At 52.5% G+C, this 15,237-nt stretch overlaps 7 protein-coding genes across 7 annotated transcripts; 3 read left to right on the top strand and 4 right to left on the bottom strand.

Moving 5' to 3' along the window:
* Positions 1 to 198: 198 nt before the first annotated feature.
* AYO20_05252 (hypothetical protein) lies at positions 199 to 1,092 on the top strand (the record flags this gene model as incomplete). Its single annotated transcript, XM_022643546.1, has 1 exon — positions 199 to 1,092. One exon carries the CDS (start codon positions 199 to 201, stop codon positions 1,090 to 1,092), a length of 894 nt encoding a protein of 297 aa, XP_022500414.1.
* Positions 1,093 to 2,344: 1,252 nt separating this feature from the next.
* On the top strand, positions 2,345 to 3,541 carry AYO20_05251 (hypothetical protein; the record flags this gene model as incomplete). The annotated part of the gene is made up of 1 exon (XM_022643545.1): positions 2,345 to 3,541. One exon carries the CDS (start codon positions 2,345 to 2,347, stop codon positions 3,539 to 3,541), a length of 1,197 nt encoding a protein of 398 aa, XP_022500413.1.
* Positions 3,542 to 5,853: 2,312 nt separating this feature from the next.
* Positions 5,854 to 6,564, top strand: AYO20_05250 (hypothetical protein; the record flags this gene model as incomplete). The annotated part of the gene is made up of 1 exon (XM_022643544.1): positions 5,854 to 6,564. One exon carries the CDS (start codon positions 5,854 to 5,856, stop codon positions 6,562 to 6,564), a length of 711 nt encoding a protein of 236 aa, XP_022500412.1.
* Positions 6,565 to 6,938: 374 nt separating this feature from the next.
* AYO20_05249 (hypothetical protein) lies at positions 6,939 to 8,006 on the bottom strand (the record flags this gene model as incomplete). Its single annotated transcript, XM_022643543.1, has 1 exon — positions 6,939 to 8,006. The coding sequence occupies one exon, from the start codon at positions 8,004 to 8,006 to the stop codon at positions 6,939 to 6,941; it is 1,068 nt and encodes a 355-aa protein (XP_022500411.1).
* Positions 8,007 to 8,630: 624 nt separating this feature from the next.
* AYO20_05248 (hypothetical protein) lies at positions 8,631 to 10,405 on the bottom strand (the record flags this gene model as incomplete). The annotated part of the gene is made up of 2 exons (XM_022643542.1): positions 8,631 to 9,859; positions 9,910 to 10,405. The coding sequence occupies 2 exons, from the start codon at positions 10,403 to 10,405 to the stop codon at positions 8,631 to 8,633; spliced, it is 1,725 nt and encodes a 574-aa protein (XP_022500410.1).
* A 1,020-nt stretch (positions 10,406 to 11,425) lies between these two features.
* AYO20_05247 (cytochrome c) lies at positions 11,426 to 12,005 on the bottom strand (the record flags this gene model as incomplete). The annotated part of the gene is made up of 3 exons (XM_022643541.1): positions 11,426 to 11,450; positions 11,512 to 11,606; positions 11,661 to 12,005. 3 exons carry the CDS (start codon positions 12,003 to 12,005, stop codon positions 11,426 to 11,428), a joined length of 465 nt encoding a protein of 154 aa, XP_022500409.1.
* Positions 12,006 to 13,150: 1,145 nt separating this feature from the next.
* On the bottom strand, positions 13,151 to 14,260 carry AYO20_05246 (hypothetical protein; the record flags this gene model as incomplete). The annotated part of the gene is made up of 1 exon (XM_022643540.1): positions 13,151 to 14,260. The coding sequence occupies one exon, from the start codon at positions 14,258 to 14,260 to the stop codon at positions 13,151 to 13,153; it is 1,110 nt and encodes a 369-aa protein (XP_022500408.1).
* Positions 14,261 to 15,237: the final 977 nt, after the last annotated feature.

The following is a 15,237-nucleotide window of genomic DNA, read 5'->3' as shown; positions in this document are numbered from 1 at the left end:
TTCCTTGACCATATCATATCATCTCACAACCTCTCTGGCTTCAAGACACCTCCAGACCCAATTCCTTGCCCAAAACTACAAAAAGGTCGACGCAGATATCAAGTCCCCTTTCACAAATACCCCAATAACCTAACGTCACCTACATTGAACCCGAAAAAACTCCCACTTTCTTTCCGAAGGATTTCTGCAGAAAACAAAATGTCTTTTGCAGCAAACCCCCGTGCCCCGAAACCCGACCGGGACAACATCTCCCAAGAGCCAACGGGGCCCGTGGCGTCGGACTCGCTCGCTGCCGAGTCGCTCAAGAACCGTGGCGGGTTCACCGAAAACAGCTCCGCGGCGCCGCTGGGCGTCCGGGGCGACCAGTCCACGCTCAACAACACGGACACCTCGGGGGCGACGACGCTGCCGCCCGCCGAGTCGGGGAGTGAGCGGGAAAAGAAGAATGCCCTTGGCGCAGGGGCTGATGAGAAGGGCGTCGCTGGATTGAAGTACCCCGAGGGGGCGGGCAGGGCGCAGTTTGACGGCGCACACAGTGCCCAGGGGGGTTATGTTGGTGGTAGGCAATCTAATAGCAGCGGTGGCGGACAGGCTAGGCCAGCGGGAGCGAGTGACTTTGGTGCCTCGACGACCACCTCGTCCTCCACGCGCGGTGCTGATGACCAGTTCATACGGTCTGGCGCGGGCGTCAACAATTCCGCTTCAAAGAGCAATACCACCCAGAGCAGTGGCGCCGGAGGTGGTCCCGCCGCCGGCACGGGGGTCCGTCCCCACGTCGACGCTGCCCCCGGGTACGTCTCGAGCGTGACAGGGGATGCCGCCCCCGCGGGCACGTTTAAGCCCAAGGGCGCCAACCTCGACGACGCCGACGTCTCGCAGAGTATACCGCAGACAAAGACCTTCACGGGCGCCATCGGCACGGTCAACGACCCAGGACGCCTCGCCGAGCGCGAGTTCCTCGGCCGCAACGACGACCCTATCGGCGAATTAGGTCAGGCTGGCGTTGAAGGGGGTCGAGCGAGACAGCAGGTTCAGGACAGTAAAGCAGGCGATCAGGGCCAGTATGGTGTCCTGCAGAGCGAGCGGGCCTAGTTCTATCCACTGGACGGTTGTCATGGCCTGGTTCAGAGATGACCATCGTTGTTCAGGATGGCGTGGTAGTATCAGTGCGTACGGAGGCGGAGTTGGAATGGGTTTGAAAGTCATGAAAGAAACCCTGGGGGTTTCAATCAAATCTTGTTTGCCCAAAGGAAGGGAAAAAGGGAAATCTGGGGGAAAAAAGCCATTGATGGATAGTTGAAGCAGCCTTCGACTATCACATACCTCACAACGACATGTCACATATCTCCCGTCACATGGCCTATATTGAATAGTACATAATGGCATTCAGCATCCTGAATTCCTATCCTGACCTGCGTCCTGATCAAATCGATTGGGTTGGGTTGGCTGCTGCGGTCGTAAATTGTAGAGCGTCACTGTGTCTTTCTTCCTCAGGCAAGACACTTCCAGAGACCTAAGACAGAATCGAGTAGAACAACTGGTGGACATGAGTACAATACCTACTCGAGTTTCGCATCCATTCAGGTGTGAAATTTACTCCGTCCTCGTTCATCCATAAAGTAATCCCCCGTCTTCGGTCGAGGTCTCAACCTTTCGTGGCTTCATCTTCCTGCAACGTGCAGTGGCAGCAGCCCTAAGCGTGAAATATCTTCCTAGCCAAGCATGACGACCGATGCACCTGATCGGGTTGTCGCGCGTGTCCTTGTGCCTTGGTGTTGTGGGATGTCTAGTGTTTGTGGGCCTGCGATTCTCTCACCTGCGCCTCCGAGAATCTCTCCTCGTCACCCTTTTGTGGACTCTGTTAATTACCTCGTGCAGGTCTCAAACTGCCCGTACAGTAGTGCTTCACTTCTTAAGACATCAGCTGCTTGTAATCCTCGAGTCAAATTGGCTATCTGAGTTGTATCCATTCCCGCCTGCTGTTCATTATGCAGCTCTGAGTGCCAGACCTACGACGACCTTCCTTTGCTCCCACGTCAAATCTCCTCGATGTCGCGAAATGCTGCCCTTCACTCACGACGACGGAAGTCGAATTGGGACTCCGGAGAGGGTCGTCGCTTGTAAAAGATGCTCACACGTAAAAGACAAGCTTGAGTCTTGACCAATCAAAAAGATGCCAAACATTGCATTGTCATGGGAAGGGCGTCGCAATGGTAGCGATACGAGCCAGATACGTCGATCTACCGAGTCTTGCGACGAACGCACTCCAAGCAGCTCATAAAGCTGGGGCCCAAGTTTTGCGTTTCCATGATTTCTGTACCCTACTCGCCAGCTACAAACCAAAATGTTCCCCCTCGTCTCACTACCAGATCCACGAGACTACGATGTTGATGTCGAACTAGGGTTTGTTGCCGCGAAGTCGACTGAGTTGCCAGCATACTATGCACCCTGGTGCAACCTCCTCTCGCATCTGCCGCACCTGCTTGAGGCTGAGGCTCTTCAGGCCCAGGTCAGCCATCTTGAAATACTCACGACTGATCATCTCACGACCTCTGCGCACTGGCAACGTGCATATGTTGTCCTAGGGTTTCTGACCCAGGCCTTCATCTGGCAGGACAAAAGAAGGCCCTCACAAGTTGTTCCGGCTAGTCTCGCCGAGCCTTTTCTCGAAGTCTGTAGCTATCTCGGGACGGAACCCGTTCTCAGTTATGTCGGACTCTGCCTGTGGAACTGGATGCAAAGAGATCAGGAGATCCGGTTGCCCCCGTCGCTGGCTCTGGCCGACTTTCGGGACATCAAGTCTGTCGCTTCTTTTACAGGCACGAGAGACGAAGACGCATTCTATCTAGTGCCAGTGATGGTCGAGGCTCAGGGCGCCAAGCTCATCAAGTTGATGCTGGATACAATCGTTGCAGACCAAAATGGAGAAATACTAGACTTGGCGTCCGTCTTGGATGTTTGTGTGAAAACACTCACGACCATGAGGGAGACTCTGTCTGTCTTAGACCGGAATTGTGATCCAACCTTCTTCTTCCAAAAGATACGCCCGATGCTCGGAGGCAGCTCGGGTGCAGAAGAAAAGGGACTCCCTAATGGTGTTTCGTTCGAACGAAGTGACGGATCTCGAGTCGTCATCAAGTGCGTTGGAGGCAGTGCAGGACAGAGTTCTCTCTTCCAGCTTCTCGATCACATGTTTGGTGTCCGCCACGAATCCAAAATGCTGCTCGAGATGAGGGCCTACATGCCAAAACGGCACAGGGACTTTCTCGAAGCGGTTGAACTCATGCCTTCGTTGCGGGACATGATTGAGCGACGCCCGGAGGACAAAGAGTTGGGTTGTGCCTTTCAAGGCGTCCTCGATGCATTGCAGAAATGGAGAACGAAGCATGTCCACATCGTGTCGAGATTTGTTGTCCTGCCCGCCGCAGCTGAGGCGAAGGGCAAGCCTGCTGAGCAGCAGAAAGGCACGGCTGGCTCGCAGCCGATTCCATTTTTGAAACAATACAGGGATGAGACAGTGTTCAAGCTTCAAAATCAATAGGATCTGCTTCTCGAAGGGAGAATTTGCTGCAGAAGTTCTTGATCCCGCCATTTTCTGTACCAGCCGCCAACGACCTAGCTAGACTTTTGTAGGGCGAATCCAGGCCCTTAGCCAGGGGACGATCCAGCCGGAGAGTCGGCAAGACATTAGGGTTTCTAGGCGACGGACTTAAGCTCAGGAGCGAACGCACGGGCATCCACGACTTGTTCTCTGATTTGTGGAGGAAATGCACCACATGTCTTGGACTGTCTGACTGAAAGGTAAATAATTACATCACTTGATCGCCAGCCGATAGCAGCTTAGCCTTTCATTCAGAGAACAGATGCCCCAATACGAGGTCCTTGTTCCCGGCTGCTGGACAAGGCTGACAGCTTCTCCATGACAAACCACCCAGTCGAGCCGTGCATGCGTTGCACGGAGAAAGATATCAATGATGGTGCATAATTGCGGCCTCTTGTCAGCTAGACATGTCACGCCATGAATTGGCAAAGCGAGCGCTGATAGTTACAATTTTTCTCTGAGCAGGCAATTTGGAAGTTGCGGCTGAATTTGTTCTTGTCCTTTTGCTCTTCTCTCGCCGACCTTTTTCACAACAGCTCTTTGACCTTAGCCGTTAGCCTTCGCTTGACACTTCATATGGTGCGAAACAAGAAAGAGGAACTGGTCTGCAAAAAAGGGGGGGATGGAAAAAGAGTCCAATCCTAGGGGGTTTTTGCATCCCCCCAATATCCTTCCTTCCGTCGTCTCGGCCTACAACAATATATCGTTTCTGTGCCAACGCATGCGGCACGACGAACGCGTCCATGCTATCATCGAGGACAGCGCATGTTGGGGCACACTTTGTTGTCAAGTCCCGGGCACGCATCCAACCTCGCAGGCGAAAATATGCTCGTCGTCCGGCAGAGTACAAGCCCGTCAGTTCCGTCAACCCATGCCCATTTTAACAACGAAGACACTGGTAACGACTTCGTCGTCTAGGAATACGTCGCAGGTCAGGTTGCATACAATTAATTTGAGAAAGCTTATCAAGGCGGCAAGGAGGCGGAGTCTCCGCTGGGTCTTTCAAGGCCATGACTTCTTGTCTTCGCGCGCATGGCGATTTTCCTCCGTCGAACATCATCTTACGTGGTGATAACACGGTTTTCACGATCGACAGTACGTGGTCGGCTGACATTCGAGCTACGTGGAGGACTGCAATGTCTCATCACTTATGTCTTTCGAGATCGATTGGTCCCTTTGTAGCTGCTCTCCCACGTACAGACATCTCTCTGCACGTTTTTCTTCATCCTTCGTGAATTAATCGCGCGAGGAGCATCCTGCCCCCCGAATCCCCCGAATTCTGGTATAAGTATTTATCAGCAACATCAGAATTGGAGACTAAGCGCTGGTCAAAGTAGATGTGAAGACGTCACTGATTGAGGACGGTGACCGGGAGCCATTCCAGAACAAGACTACTTCCGTCAACGTCTTTCAGGCAGGCACTGCTTGACCGACGGGAGCTGGTATTCCCTGGTTGAACAGGCATTGTCGTCCAGAAGGACCTTCCCATGGGTGCCGTGTTACCTGTTGCCTAACTCTATCGGGAACGTTAGACGGCTCCCTTGAACTTGCAGCATTGCCACGACCACGTATTCCCATTAGTTATGTTTCATCAATCAATCAAGTAAAATCAATTAGAAGAAGAAATTAGCTCTCACAGCGCACGCAGCTATGAACACCAAAAGCGGAGGACCAGAAACAAGCCCTTTTTCGAAAACAGCATGGCCCTCCATCTAACCCCTTGGAAAATGATGGGTGCCTCCGAGGCTCTGACTACACTGTGACCCCTGCCCGACGGTATACGAGCCTTATGCGGTGGAGTCAGGTGGGGGTTGGGGGACCGAGTCTCATCGTTCGAAATAGCTAATCATGTTTTTATTCTGGTGAGGATATTGATCCAGCGGTATACAGTCCCCGGGGTCAGGTTTGGCCGAGTTCCACATTTCCGCATCTGGCATCATGGCCTGAAGTGGAAGTATAGGCTCGATCGGGTTCGCTCCATATACTCCATATACCCGCTCCATATACATTTCCAACCTCCATTTCAAAGGAGTACCCTCGCAAGTCTTGGATTGCATTTATCAGCAAGTGTACTCGATGGGTGGGCATTGCCCTTCTGTTTCGACTATATATTCTTGTGAGGCAACAGCAACGTCGACTTTTGCTTGAGTACCAAGGAACATCCAAGCGGCAGACGTGTTCTTGTTCTGCTCATTCTATTGCAAACAGTACCTCGCCCGTAATCCAAAGTTCAAAGTCTCAGAATCGGAATTATGGCTCCCTTCCACATCGGCGCGCTGGTGTACAACTACCAGGCAATCGACGTAATTGGTCCCTTTGATTTGCTCAACTCTTCTGGCAAAACTCTCCTCGACGCCATGAGCTTTTACATCCCGATCGACGAAAAGGTGCTTGCCGACGCACCAGAGTTCGTATTCCATCACATCGGCGAGACCCTGGAACCCGTGCACCTGCTCACCAGTTCCGTCACCATCGTCCCCAACACCACCGTCAAAGATTGCCCGGAATTGGATGCCCTGCTCATCGGTGGGCCCAATGTCGCCGACTTTGAGCTTTCCCCACAGTTCGCCGATTTCATCCGCCGCCACGTCGCCGCCGGCAAGCTTCTCTTTACCGTCTGCACCGGCGCCGGGGTGGTGGCGTCGACCGGAGCCCTCGATGGCCGAACGGCCACAATCAACAACCAAGAATTCCACTGGACGAAGAAGCAGTACCCCAAAGTCAACTGGACAAAGGACAAGAAGTGGGTGGTGGATGGAAACATATGGACGGGGAGCGGTGCGGTGGCGGGCATGGACATGATTGCCCACTGGATCAAGGAGAATTATGGCTTGCATGTGGTGACGCAGGGAACCAGCGGGCTGGACTATGAGCCGAGGGACATCGATGGGGCATTCGATACCGTGTTGAAACAGAGGTACGATGGCAGTGGGAAGCGCTTGCCTGCGCATATATTCCCATGATGGATTGCCAAATCAGTCGAGCAGTGACTAGGGCGTTCTAGACGCCAGAGAAGACGGACGAATGCGTTAGCCAATCTCGTAGATAAAAAGTTCTCCGTTTACTGCTTACCATGTTCTTCCCGAATCAAATTCATTTTCCTCCATGATGTTATTGTTATAAGCCAGGTGATCGATTCAGTCCCCTCTGCGTGCCCACTATTGCGGACTGGCAGTGGCAGTCCAGCAGTCTATGTGGACAAACAAGAGATTTGGAAAGTCAGGATGGCATCGAGAAAGGGGCACTGGCAATACTTGGACAATGCACGGATGCTCGGAATCCCCGGTAGTTGTCGCAGAATCTGAGGGTTTGGTCGAAGAACGAGATGTCTGGCAAATCATCCCATGCTTGCACTTGTCTCAGCACTCAGAAACCCATCCAGGCCGCTCATAACCTCTCTAGCAACATCTCCGGCAAGCACAGCGTTGACCACCTTCTTGAGTAGATTCCTCTTGACGCCGCCAATCCTCGGCCGCCAAACACCAGGCACATCGACTCCTTCTTGTGTCTCGCCGGATAATGGCACGCCCTTCATGGTATCCCTCGCAGGAGTATCGATCATCCGTGTCGCCAGCAGTTGCAACTCCCCATCCGTCGATGTGTTTCCCACACTGACGGCGATGACACTGTCCGCAACGGCAAGCTCTTCTCGGCTGGGATCGAAAATGATATTCTCGCCGACCACAACGACAAGAAGAGTCACAGGAGGTTTTGCGCCGAGCGGTGTGGTTCGTGGATAAAGGTATGTGCTCGCCATCCAATCGTCATCTGCAATAGGGTCTTCTTCTCCCTCGCTCTTGAGCTTTGGAATACGCGTGTCACGCAATGCCAAATGTGTCGCCATACTCAACAGCGGGAGTGGATAGCTTGCGAGCCCATTCGGTGAAATCAAAAGGACATCGATGTAGACGTGCCAGTGCCATCGGGAATTGATGATCAAGCTGTCCTGCAGCGACGTAGCGGTTGTCGAAGAGGACAGCGCCAGTGGTTCTCGAAGCATCTCCTCCAGGAAAACCAAGTTTGGATCGTCATCTCGGAGGCCAGGGAGTGTGAGGGTCAGCGACACCCACTCCGGCTTTCCCTTTCCACGTTTTTTACCAGAGTTCCGGGACTGGTCATCTGCATCAACGTCCATCACGCCATCCTCAGATTGTGTTACGCGATTCCCCGCGACAGTCTTTTCCACCTCGAGTTTGACGCCGACAATGGCTTCGCGGCCATCACTGAACCCGACGTGTGCGCTGCCGTTCACAGCAGGGAGCACACCCGTCTCGGCTCTCAATGCTCGAAAGTCGGTCGACAGAGGGCGCGCATCCGGCCGTAGAGGAGGAATCGAGGATAGAGAGGTATGTAGATAAGCAAGCTCGGCTGGCGAAAAAGGGAGGGAATTGGTGAGAGAAGGCATCGTAGAATTCAGCAGCGCGGGGGGGGAATCTGTCGAGGCCAGGCGTCAAAAGACTTTTAGAGTCGGTTCGAGAACAGCGGGGGAGGAAGGGCCGAATTCCTAGCGTGCTAGAGCCAAACAGAACTAAAGAGCGACAGGAGGCACCAGGCCTGTTGTAGCGGCAGATTGGGTGAGTTTCTGGTGGAATCCGAGCCCTCTGCAAGAAAAAAAGTCCCAGTTTGATATGCGGAGTTACGATTCATGCATAACAGGCAAAGTCCGATGCCAGGCTAAGTACAGCAAGGATATCATGCCGCCCTTATAGATTCCAGGAAATCATGAGCAATTGTATAAAGCAGCGCCTACACCGGCCACTTAGAATTTACATGTCTACGCAGGCATGGCAGGACGGCACAACTGATAGCATATTCATGTGAGATACACACAACATGGGCGAAATAGGAGGAAGAAGGTGGTCTGTGGAAGTATTGATGGATGTTTTACAAGGCGAATGCCTTAGCTACGTGGCAAACAAGCACATAAAGTGTCTAGAACCTCGTAGCAATATAGTATCTCTCCGTCTAATTCATACTAATCCATACACCCAGTGATATTTATACTCATTCAATCATGGAACCAAGAACGTCAACCGTCGAGGCCAATGCCTTCCATATCACCGCTGACGCCTACCAGCCTCGTCCGGCCGGCCTTCGCCCCATACACCATTTCCATCAATTTGCTCTTCTGCTTTTCTCGGACGCCCTTGAGGTAGTCATACGTTCCCTCGAGTCCTCGGACCTGCTGGTCAATGACGCTGGCGTTGTCCACGGTGACAGAATCATTCCTCCTTACCAAAGGACTCACCAATTTCCTGCGCAAAGTTTCCAAATTCACTTTTAGGGTCTGCAGTCTTCCGTGATGCTCCATCAACAAATGCTTGTTGTTGACTGTCCTCGCTCGTACGCTCGACAACAGCTGCTTGTTCTTCTCAAACTTCCTTAACATGGCTGCGTTTGGACCTATCACCCTGGTCCAGAGCGATGAAAGAAGATCATTTTCTAGTCGTTCTTGGGTATCGGTTTCTCGAACCACGGTTCGTTGCAGGTTCAGGAACTGTCGATCGATCGATTCAAACAGCGCGAACAGTGCTGCAGAGTGCGTCAATTCGCTGTTAATCGACTCCTCGAGCACATTCACAAACTCGTGGAATGTCCTCGTTAGGGTTGCCCGGGCTCGCTGCGGCGAACTGGCCCCAAATACGTCGGTCAGAAATTTGCCTAGCGGTGTGGGCCCTCTGGATGTCTCGAGCAATCCTCCTCGATTGAAGATGCCGTGTAGGTGATCGAATATCACACCAGAGAACGATATCCCTTGGGTCGACGTAAGGCCTTCCAGTTCTCGTTTCGCCCAGTCCATGACAAGCAAAATGCTGTCGACGTCCGAGTCCACATCAGCGAAGAACCGAGTCAACTCTAGGCCAAGTGTTTTCAAGCTCTCGGACAGCTCGTCCAGGGAGCGCACGATCAATGGTGCTGAGGTCATGTTGGCGCTTCTGACCGACTCACCCAGATCCCACACTGCCACGCTTGTCTCTTGCAATGCCGTGATTTGGGTATAGCCATTCTCCGAATAAAAAATCAAGGGCTCAAATGACTTGGCCAGAGTGGAAACCTTGACCAGGTCGGGCACAGGAGGTGGAATCGGAGGAACAAGGATGATGCGCAGCAGCGAAGCTACCAAGATGGTGGTTATAATTGATATGAAAGTGCTTGACTTCGTCTTTGTCATGGCGTCGAATTTTCCCTGTACAAAGTTGAGAAAAGGCACGAACGGTTCTCGATGCTGCACTTCTGCTCGGAGTTGTAGGCGAATGTCTAGATCACTGTTAGTGAGATGACCAGACTCTATCAGGGGCACCATGTACAATTGTTTGGACTCTCAGGAGGTATGGAGTCTGCTTGGTCAAACTTTCCCATATTGGCTTCATACTGTGGCTCTACCTCCGGAGACCGCTCCCTCACCGGCGAGTCCGTCCCTGCCGGCAAGGGTGTGTTCACTGCTATGGTGATATCCGGATCTCCCTCGGTCGCATCTTGGTAGATTTCTGGGCTGGTTTGTCGCGACCTTGAGGGACTTATCGTAGGACGTAAATCATATTTCCCGTACGGATCGTGTCTGAACCATCCACTAGCATTCGAATTGCGACTTTTGAACCCCGGAGGCGACCATGGCAAGCCCGCGCTGGACTGGTCGTCAAGTTCACTGTCTCCCTCCTCTGATCTGAACCCGGATAGAAGGGGTGAGCGTCGCTCGTGTTCTTCGAAATCTTCGATCGAGGCCTCCAACAACGAATGCGCATCTCCATGCAATCTTTCGGCGAAGTGGTCCTCCATCGGCGGCGAGGGCATCATGGTAGCCATAACGGAAAGCAGAGGGAACAGTTAGAGAGCATCAAGCTGCGCAGAGCGCAGAGGGGTGGGGTAAGAGGCCGACAACAAGGTCTCCTCCCAGAGTAGTCCTCTTTGTACAGAACCCTGTCACTAGGCAACGATTGAATGAATGCAGTCACCTTTGCGCAAGCCACACCTATTGTTTCAAATGAAAGAAACCAGGATAAAGGGACAAGGAGTCCATAATAATGTTAGAGAATGGCGAAAGGGGAAGTCCATCTTCTGGAGAATGCGGGACAGCCCAGCCACTTCCTCACAAATGCGATCATCCGAAATCTTAGGGACGGGGCCTATGCTGGCACAACCGCAAAGAACCCTCGAGAGGGCTGCGTCAGGCAACTTTGCAACAGAAAGGACGGAAGAGGAGAGAAATGATGGAGGCTGGGACAGCTGGCAATCGTGGTGTCGCAGTCTAGAACAGGCCGCTCCACCAATCACAGCTCAGAACACGGTCAAGACCAGGATTCTTGATGCAAGGGCGACACGCCCCGGCCGCATCTTTAGCTTCTGTCCATGCGGCAACGCAGCTCCATAATTGGGGGCAATGACTTGCGAAGCCAGCTCAGAGGGAGGCTAGCTGGGCTTATCAGCTCAAGGCAGGTGGGATCGCGAGCTCGTCATGCGGCGGCAGGGCTGCCCATCTGGATCATCTCAAGACCCGCGAGGAATGGCTGAGGAGAGAAGAGTTGCTTGATTGTCCGTCCTCTGCCGCTAGCTGTACCTGTTTCACGAGGGGAAATGCAGGTACGCCTTGGAGGACTCCAAGCAATAGGAGGATTGTGGTTTTTTATGTACAAAAGGCTTCGTCTACCGGCTTCTCCGGCTTCTACCGTCCCATCCCACCCGGCTTATTGGTATGCAGAGTCCAACATTCAGATTAGGTAAATGTGCGCCTTCGTTTCTTTGATGATACAAGCAGCCGATGATCCCGAAGAACGTCGAAATGAGCGCACTGTCAAGCAGTTGTGCCAACTAGAGTAGAGATCGCGTCTACTTGGTCTCCTCGCGCAGCCAGCTGGTAAAGAGTCAGTACAAGTAAAAGAGTACAGTGCCGTTGAGGCTCAAGGGGTACTAACGTGATCAGGTCGTTCCTGTCCTTGCCCTTCTTGAGGCCACCGAAGGCCATCTTTGTGCCGGGGATATATTTCTTGGGGTTCTCGAGGTATTCGAACTGGACAGAGGTCAGCATCGACTATAACTATATGATTCAACGTAATGAACTCACCAGAGTATCCTCCTTCCACGTAATACCCTTCTGCTTGTTCGCATCTGTGTATGAGAAGCCCTCGACGGAGCCAGTCTTGCGGCCGAATAGACCGTGCAAGTTAGGGCCGATCTTGTTGCCCTCAGATTCAACCACGGAGTGACATTGCGCGCATCTTGTCTTGAAGAGGTTGGCACCCTTCTTGACGTCACCTGGAAGAAGCGATTGTGAGCTTGTATTCTTTGCCTCTTGTTGCTCAGTTCTCTTTGCAGTCTTGTTCGCAGCAGCTTCCTGTTCTTGCCGGGGTCGGGTCGCTTCAAGCTCGTCGAGCTCATGCGGGAGGTAAACCAAGTATGACCAAGTCATTATATCGACAACCTCAGATTCTAGTATGGGGGACTGAGAACGTGGTGGTTGTGTCGCGCTGCGATCGTTCGGTCGTGATATGATTGTTGGGACAGCGGCTTCCCAGCTCGAAGAAGAGCTGGAAAGCGGCGCCGAGCAGTCATGCGACTCGCAGTGAGGCTAGGATGTGATACAAAGGTGCGAAGTGTGACCGTTTGACAGGTGAAAGCGTTGCGTGAAGCTGCTGCGAAGCTGTAATGGCCGTGAAAGCAAAGGATGCACTTACCCTCCTTGAAACCGTCGTCACCCTTGGCCATTTTGAGAACACCGAATAGTCTGAAATAAAGAGAGAACTGATATGAGGACGGCTGAGGTGGTTCTAGGGAATGAGATAGCTTGGATGGTTGTTGTCAGAGCAAATAGTGAAGATGTTGTTCGGAGCAAAAAAGTCGAAGGGGAAGCAAGAAAAGAAAAAAGGTGACGCCGATGAACGACAGACGAGGACCCGAATCCACCACAATCCACTCGCCAGTCATTTTGCCCACTCTGCCACTCAAGCCATTCCACAGCGACCTATTGTGGCTGTTCCGCTGGTTTTCTTCCGGACAGCCACCTGCGAATCATGATGCGGCTTTTGTCATCGGCAATTCTCGGGACTCCAACTCACTCTGCGCAGGCTGCGCAGGTAACAAGTCTCGCTCAAGAACCCGTGCCTGAGCCAATTTATGTTTGATTGTCTGCAGTGTTTCTAAATTTCTCCCTTGGGCCTGCCTTCTTGATTCCATATTCGAACGCTGGATCAGTTGTTCAAAGTGGTCTACTTGGTGCCCACAAGCTCCCAACATCGAATGGCAGCCAAAGATGCCCTACAAGCTCCCAAGCTCTCCCCAACAAGGACCTTGGTCCCTAAAATGAGGTCAATGACGTCGGCGTCTGGCTCGGAAAAACGGCTGAGGTACATTTAATATCTGCGATCACTGTTCCGGTGGCTGGACTATCGCCACAATAGCTGCGCCGAACCACGGCAGCCTACTGCTTCCTGCGTTACATCCTATTACCCGATCGTGGTCATCCAACAGCAGCAGTTGGGAAAAACACTACCTCGGATTGGCCCCTGGTTGATAAAGCCTCCATTGGGTAATGCCGAGCATGCTCAAATTCTCCCGTCACTTCTGCAATGATGCCCAGAACTCGTCAAGGAGCTCGTGCCTCTTGACGGCGAGATCAAAGTCGCCGTAGGGTTCTCCTGCAGCGTAGGCTTCATACAGCCGACCAATGTTCTGACCTTGCGTTGGTAAGTCTGTCCATTCCTGCCCACCTTCATCCACGACAATTTCCTCGACGACTCCTTTCTCCGCATTGGAGAAGAGTATATTGGTTGCTTTGGCAATCTGCGGTCCAGCACCGGCGAATTCCACGACTAGTTCGCCTTTGGTGCCATATATCCTCCACGTTGATCCTGGGTTATCGATGAATCTGTCTCCGGCTCTCAGATGGAAGCTGAATACTGCAGACGGATGTCGGTCCAGGCGCCCTTGGATAAGGATTTGGTCGGGCGTGTCCTTGTCGTAGAGCTCTTCCGACAAGGATCCGTCAGATTTCATAACGTGCATTCTGGGCCGCAAATTGACCGCCATAGGGGTGTAACTCCCAGGTTTCAGTTCACCCACCGCATACAGGATGGAGTCGAGGATGTGGCCGCCATATATGGTCAACAAGTTGCCGCCGATTCTGCGATCCATGAAATATTGATATCTCTCGCTCGCTGCATTGTTTTGCCACACATGAATTGCCGCCTGGTAATTAACACTGTGGATTTCTCCTATGGCCCCTGCATCGATGAGCTCCTTTACCTTCTTGACGCTGGGCGCCACACGACCCTGGAGGCCAACAATGGTCTTGATATTCTTCTCTCGAGCAACAGCTGCCATCTCCTTTGCCTGCTCTGTCGTTGCAGCGAGAGGCCATTCCACAAAGACATCACGGCCGGCTTTCAGAGCCGGCATGGCGACATCATAGTGAGTGTCAACTCGCGTTGACACCACGTATAAGTCAACATCAGGGTCGGCGGCGAGCTGGTCGTACGAGTCGTAGGCTTTGGTGGACTCGGGGAGATTGTGTGCTTTGATGGCTGCTTTTGTGGATTCCAGGGTCGTGTTGCACAGTGCCACGATCTTGAAATTCGGAGAGCTGGCCAGTCGAGGTAGATGAGCCAGAGGTGCCCATGTGGTCGGTTTGCTTGACAAGCCCACGATTCCCACGCGAATGGGAGCCATTGCAACAATTAGTATAGGGGGTGCCCAGTTCACGGCAGGTGACAATGTATAGGAGGACTCGCAGGTTTCGTCAAGCTTGGATGTGTAGGGAAGCTGTGTACCTTGGATGGTGCAAGGCCTGCCCGTGTATTCGGAAGCACTTGCTCTCTATAAGTCGATAGACGTTGACTGAGAGTGATATTGGTAATACAGAGTCTTGCAAGTGTTGCGCACTGGATGCCTTGGGTGCCTAGACATCTGTTCAGTGGCTGACAAATCGGCCTTTATTTGTCTGACTGCGATTTTGTTGTTTGTCGTTGGCTTCCACATTGCGTGCTCAATCATTTCCCTCGGTCTGATTCCACCATAAACACATTGACAAGGACGTGATCCTTACCGTATGTGAGAGACGCCTCCAGCTCTATACTCGGAAACAGGCGAGATTGCCTCAGAGCCAGGTGTACTTGGTACTGGTCCTATCACTGGTGGTTGGAGCAGATCTTCCACTCACTCAACGCTCCAGGTCAGAGTCGACTTCTACGAGGAATGCAGCTTCTCAGTGGACTGCGTTCCTTCAAGCCATCCTAGTCCATCTGGTCCCTTTCATGTCCCGCAACTCAATTCCTGGTTCGTAGGGTGCGTTCACATCAAAGAGGAGGAATTGCTTGGCTTTTCATCGCTTTACTTTGCTTGGGGGACGCCTGCAGACGCCGTATGCGACGAATCATGGTCTCTATGGCACGGTAGCATAAAAAAGACGAGCAGGAATGTGGAGACTTTCCCACGATCACCAACTCTTACCTTTCCCCTACTTATACGAGTCGCGACAGTGTCAGCCGAGTCCTTATCTCTAACGAAAAGATTCAACAGCCATGTCAGCTTCGCAGGATTCAATACGAATCTCGCCTATCAGATCGAGAGGGCTTGTATAACCTTGTCGACTCGTTGCCCTTTCTGGCATGGATGCATGGCACACGTTGTGGTCTTTACAACCACGG

The sequence above is a fragment of the Fonsecaea nubica genome, assembly GCF_001646965.1.
Source record: "Fonsecaea nubica strain CBS 269.64 chromosome Unknown Scaff30, whole genome shotgun sequence".
Classification (NCBI taxonomy): domain Eukaryota; kingdom Fungi; phylum Ascomycota; class Eurotiomycetes; order Chaetothyriales; family Herpotrichiellaceae; genus Fonsecaea; species Fonsecaea nubica.
The sequence above is the reverse complement of the archived record's forward strand: the minus strand, read 5'-3'. Positions and strand labels throughout refer to the sequence as shown.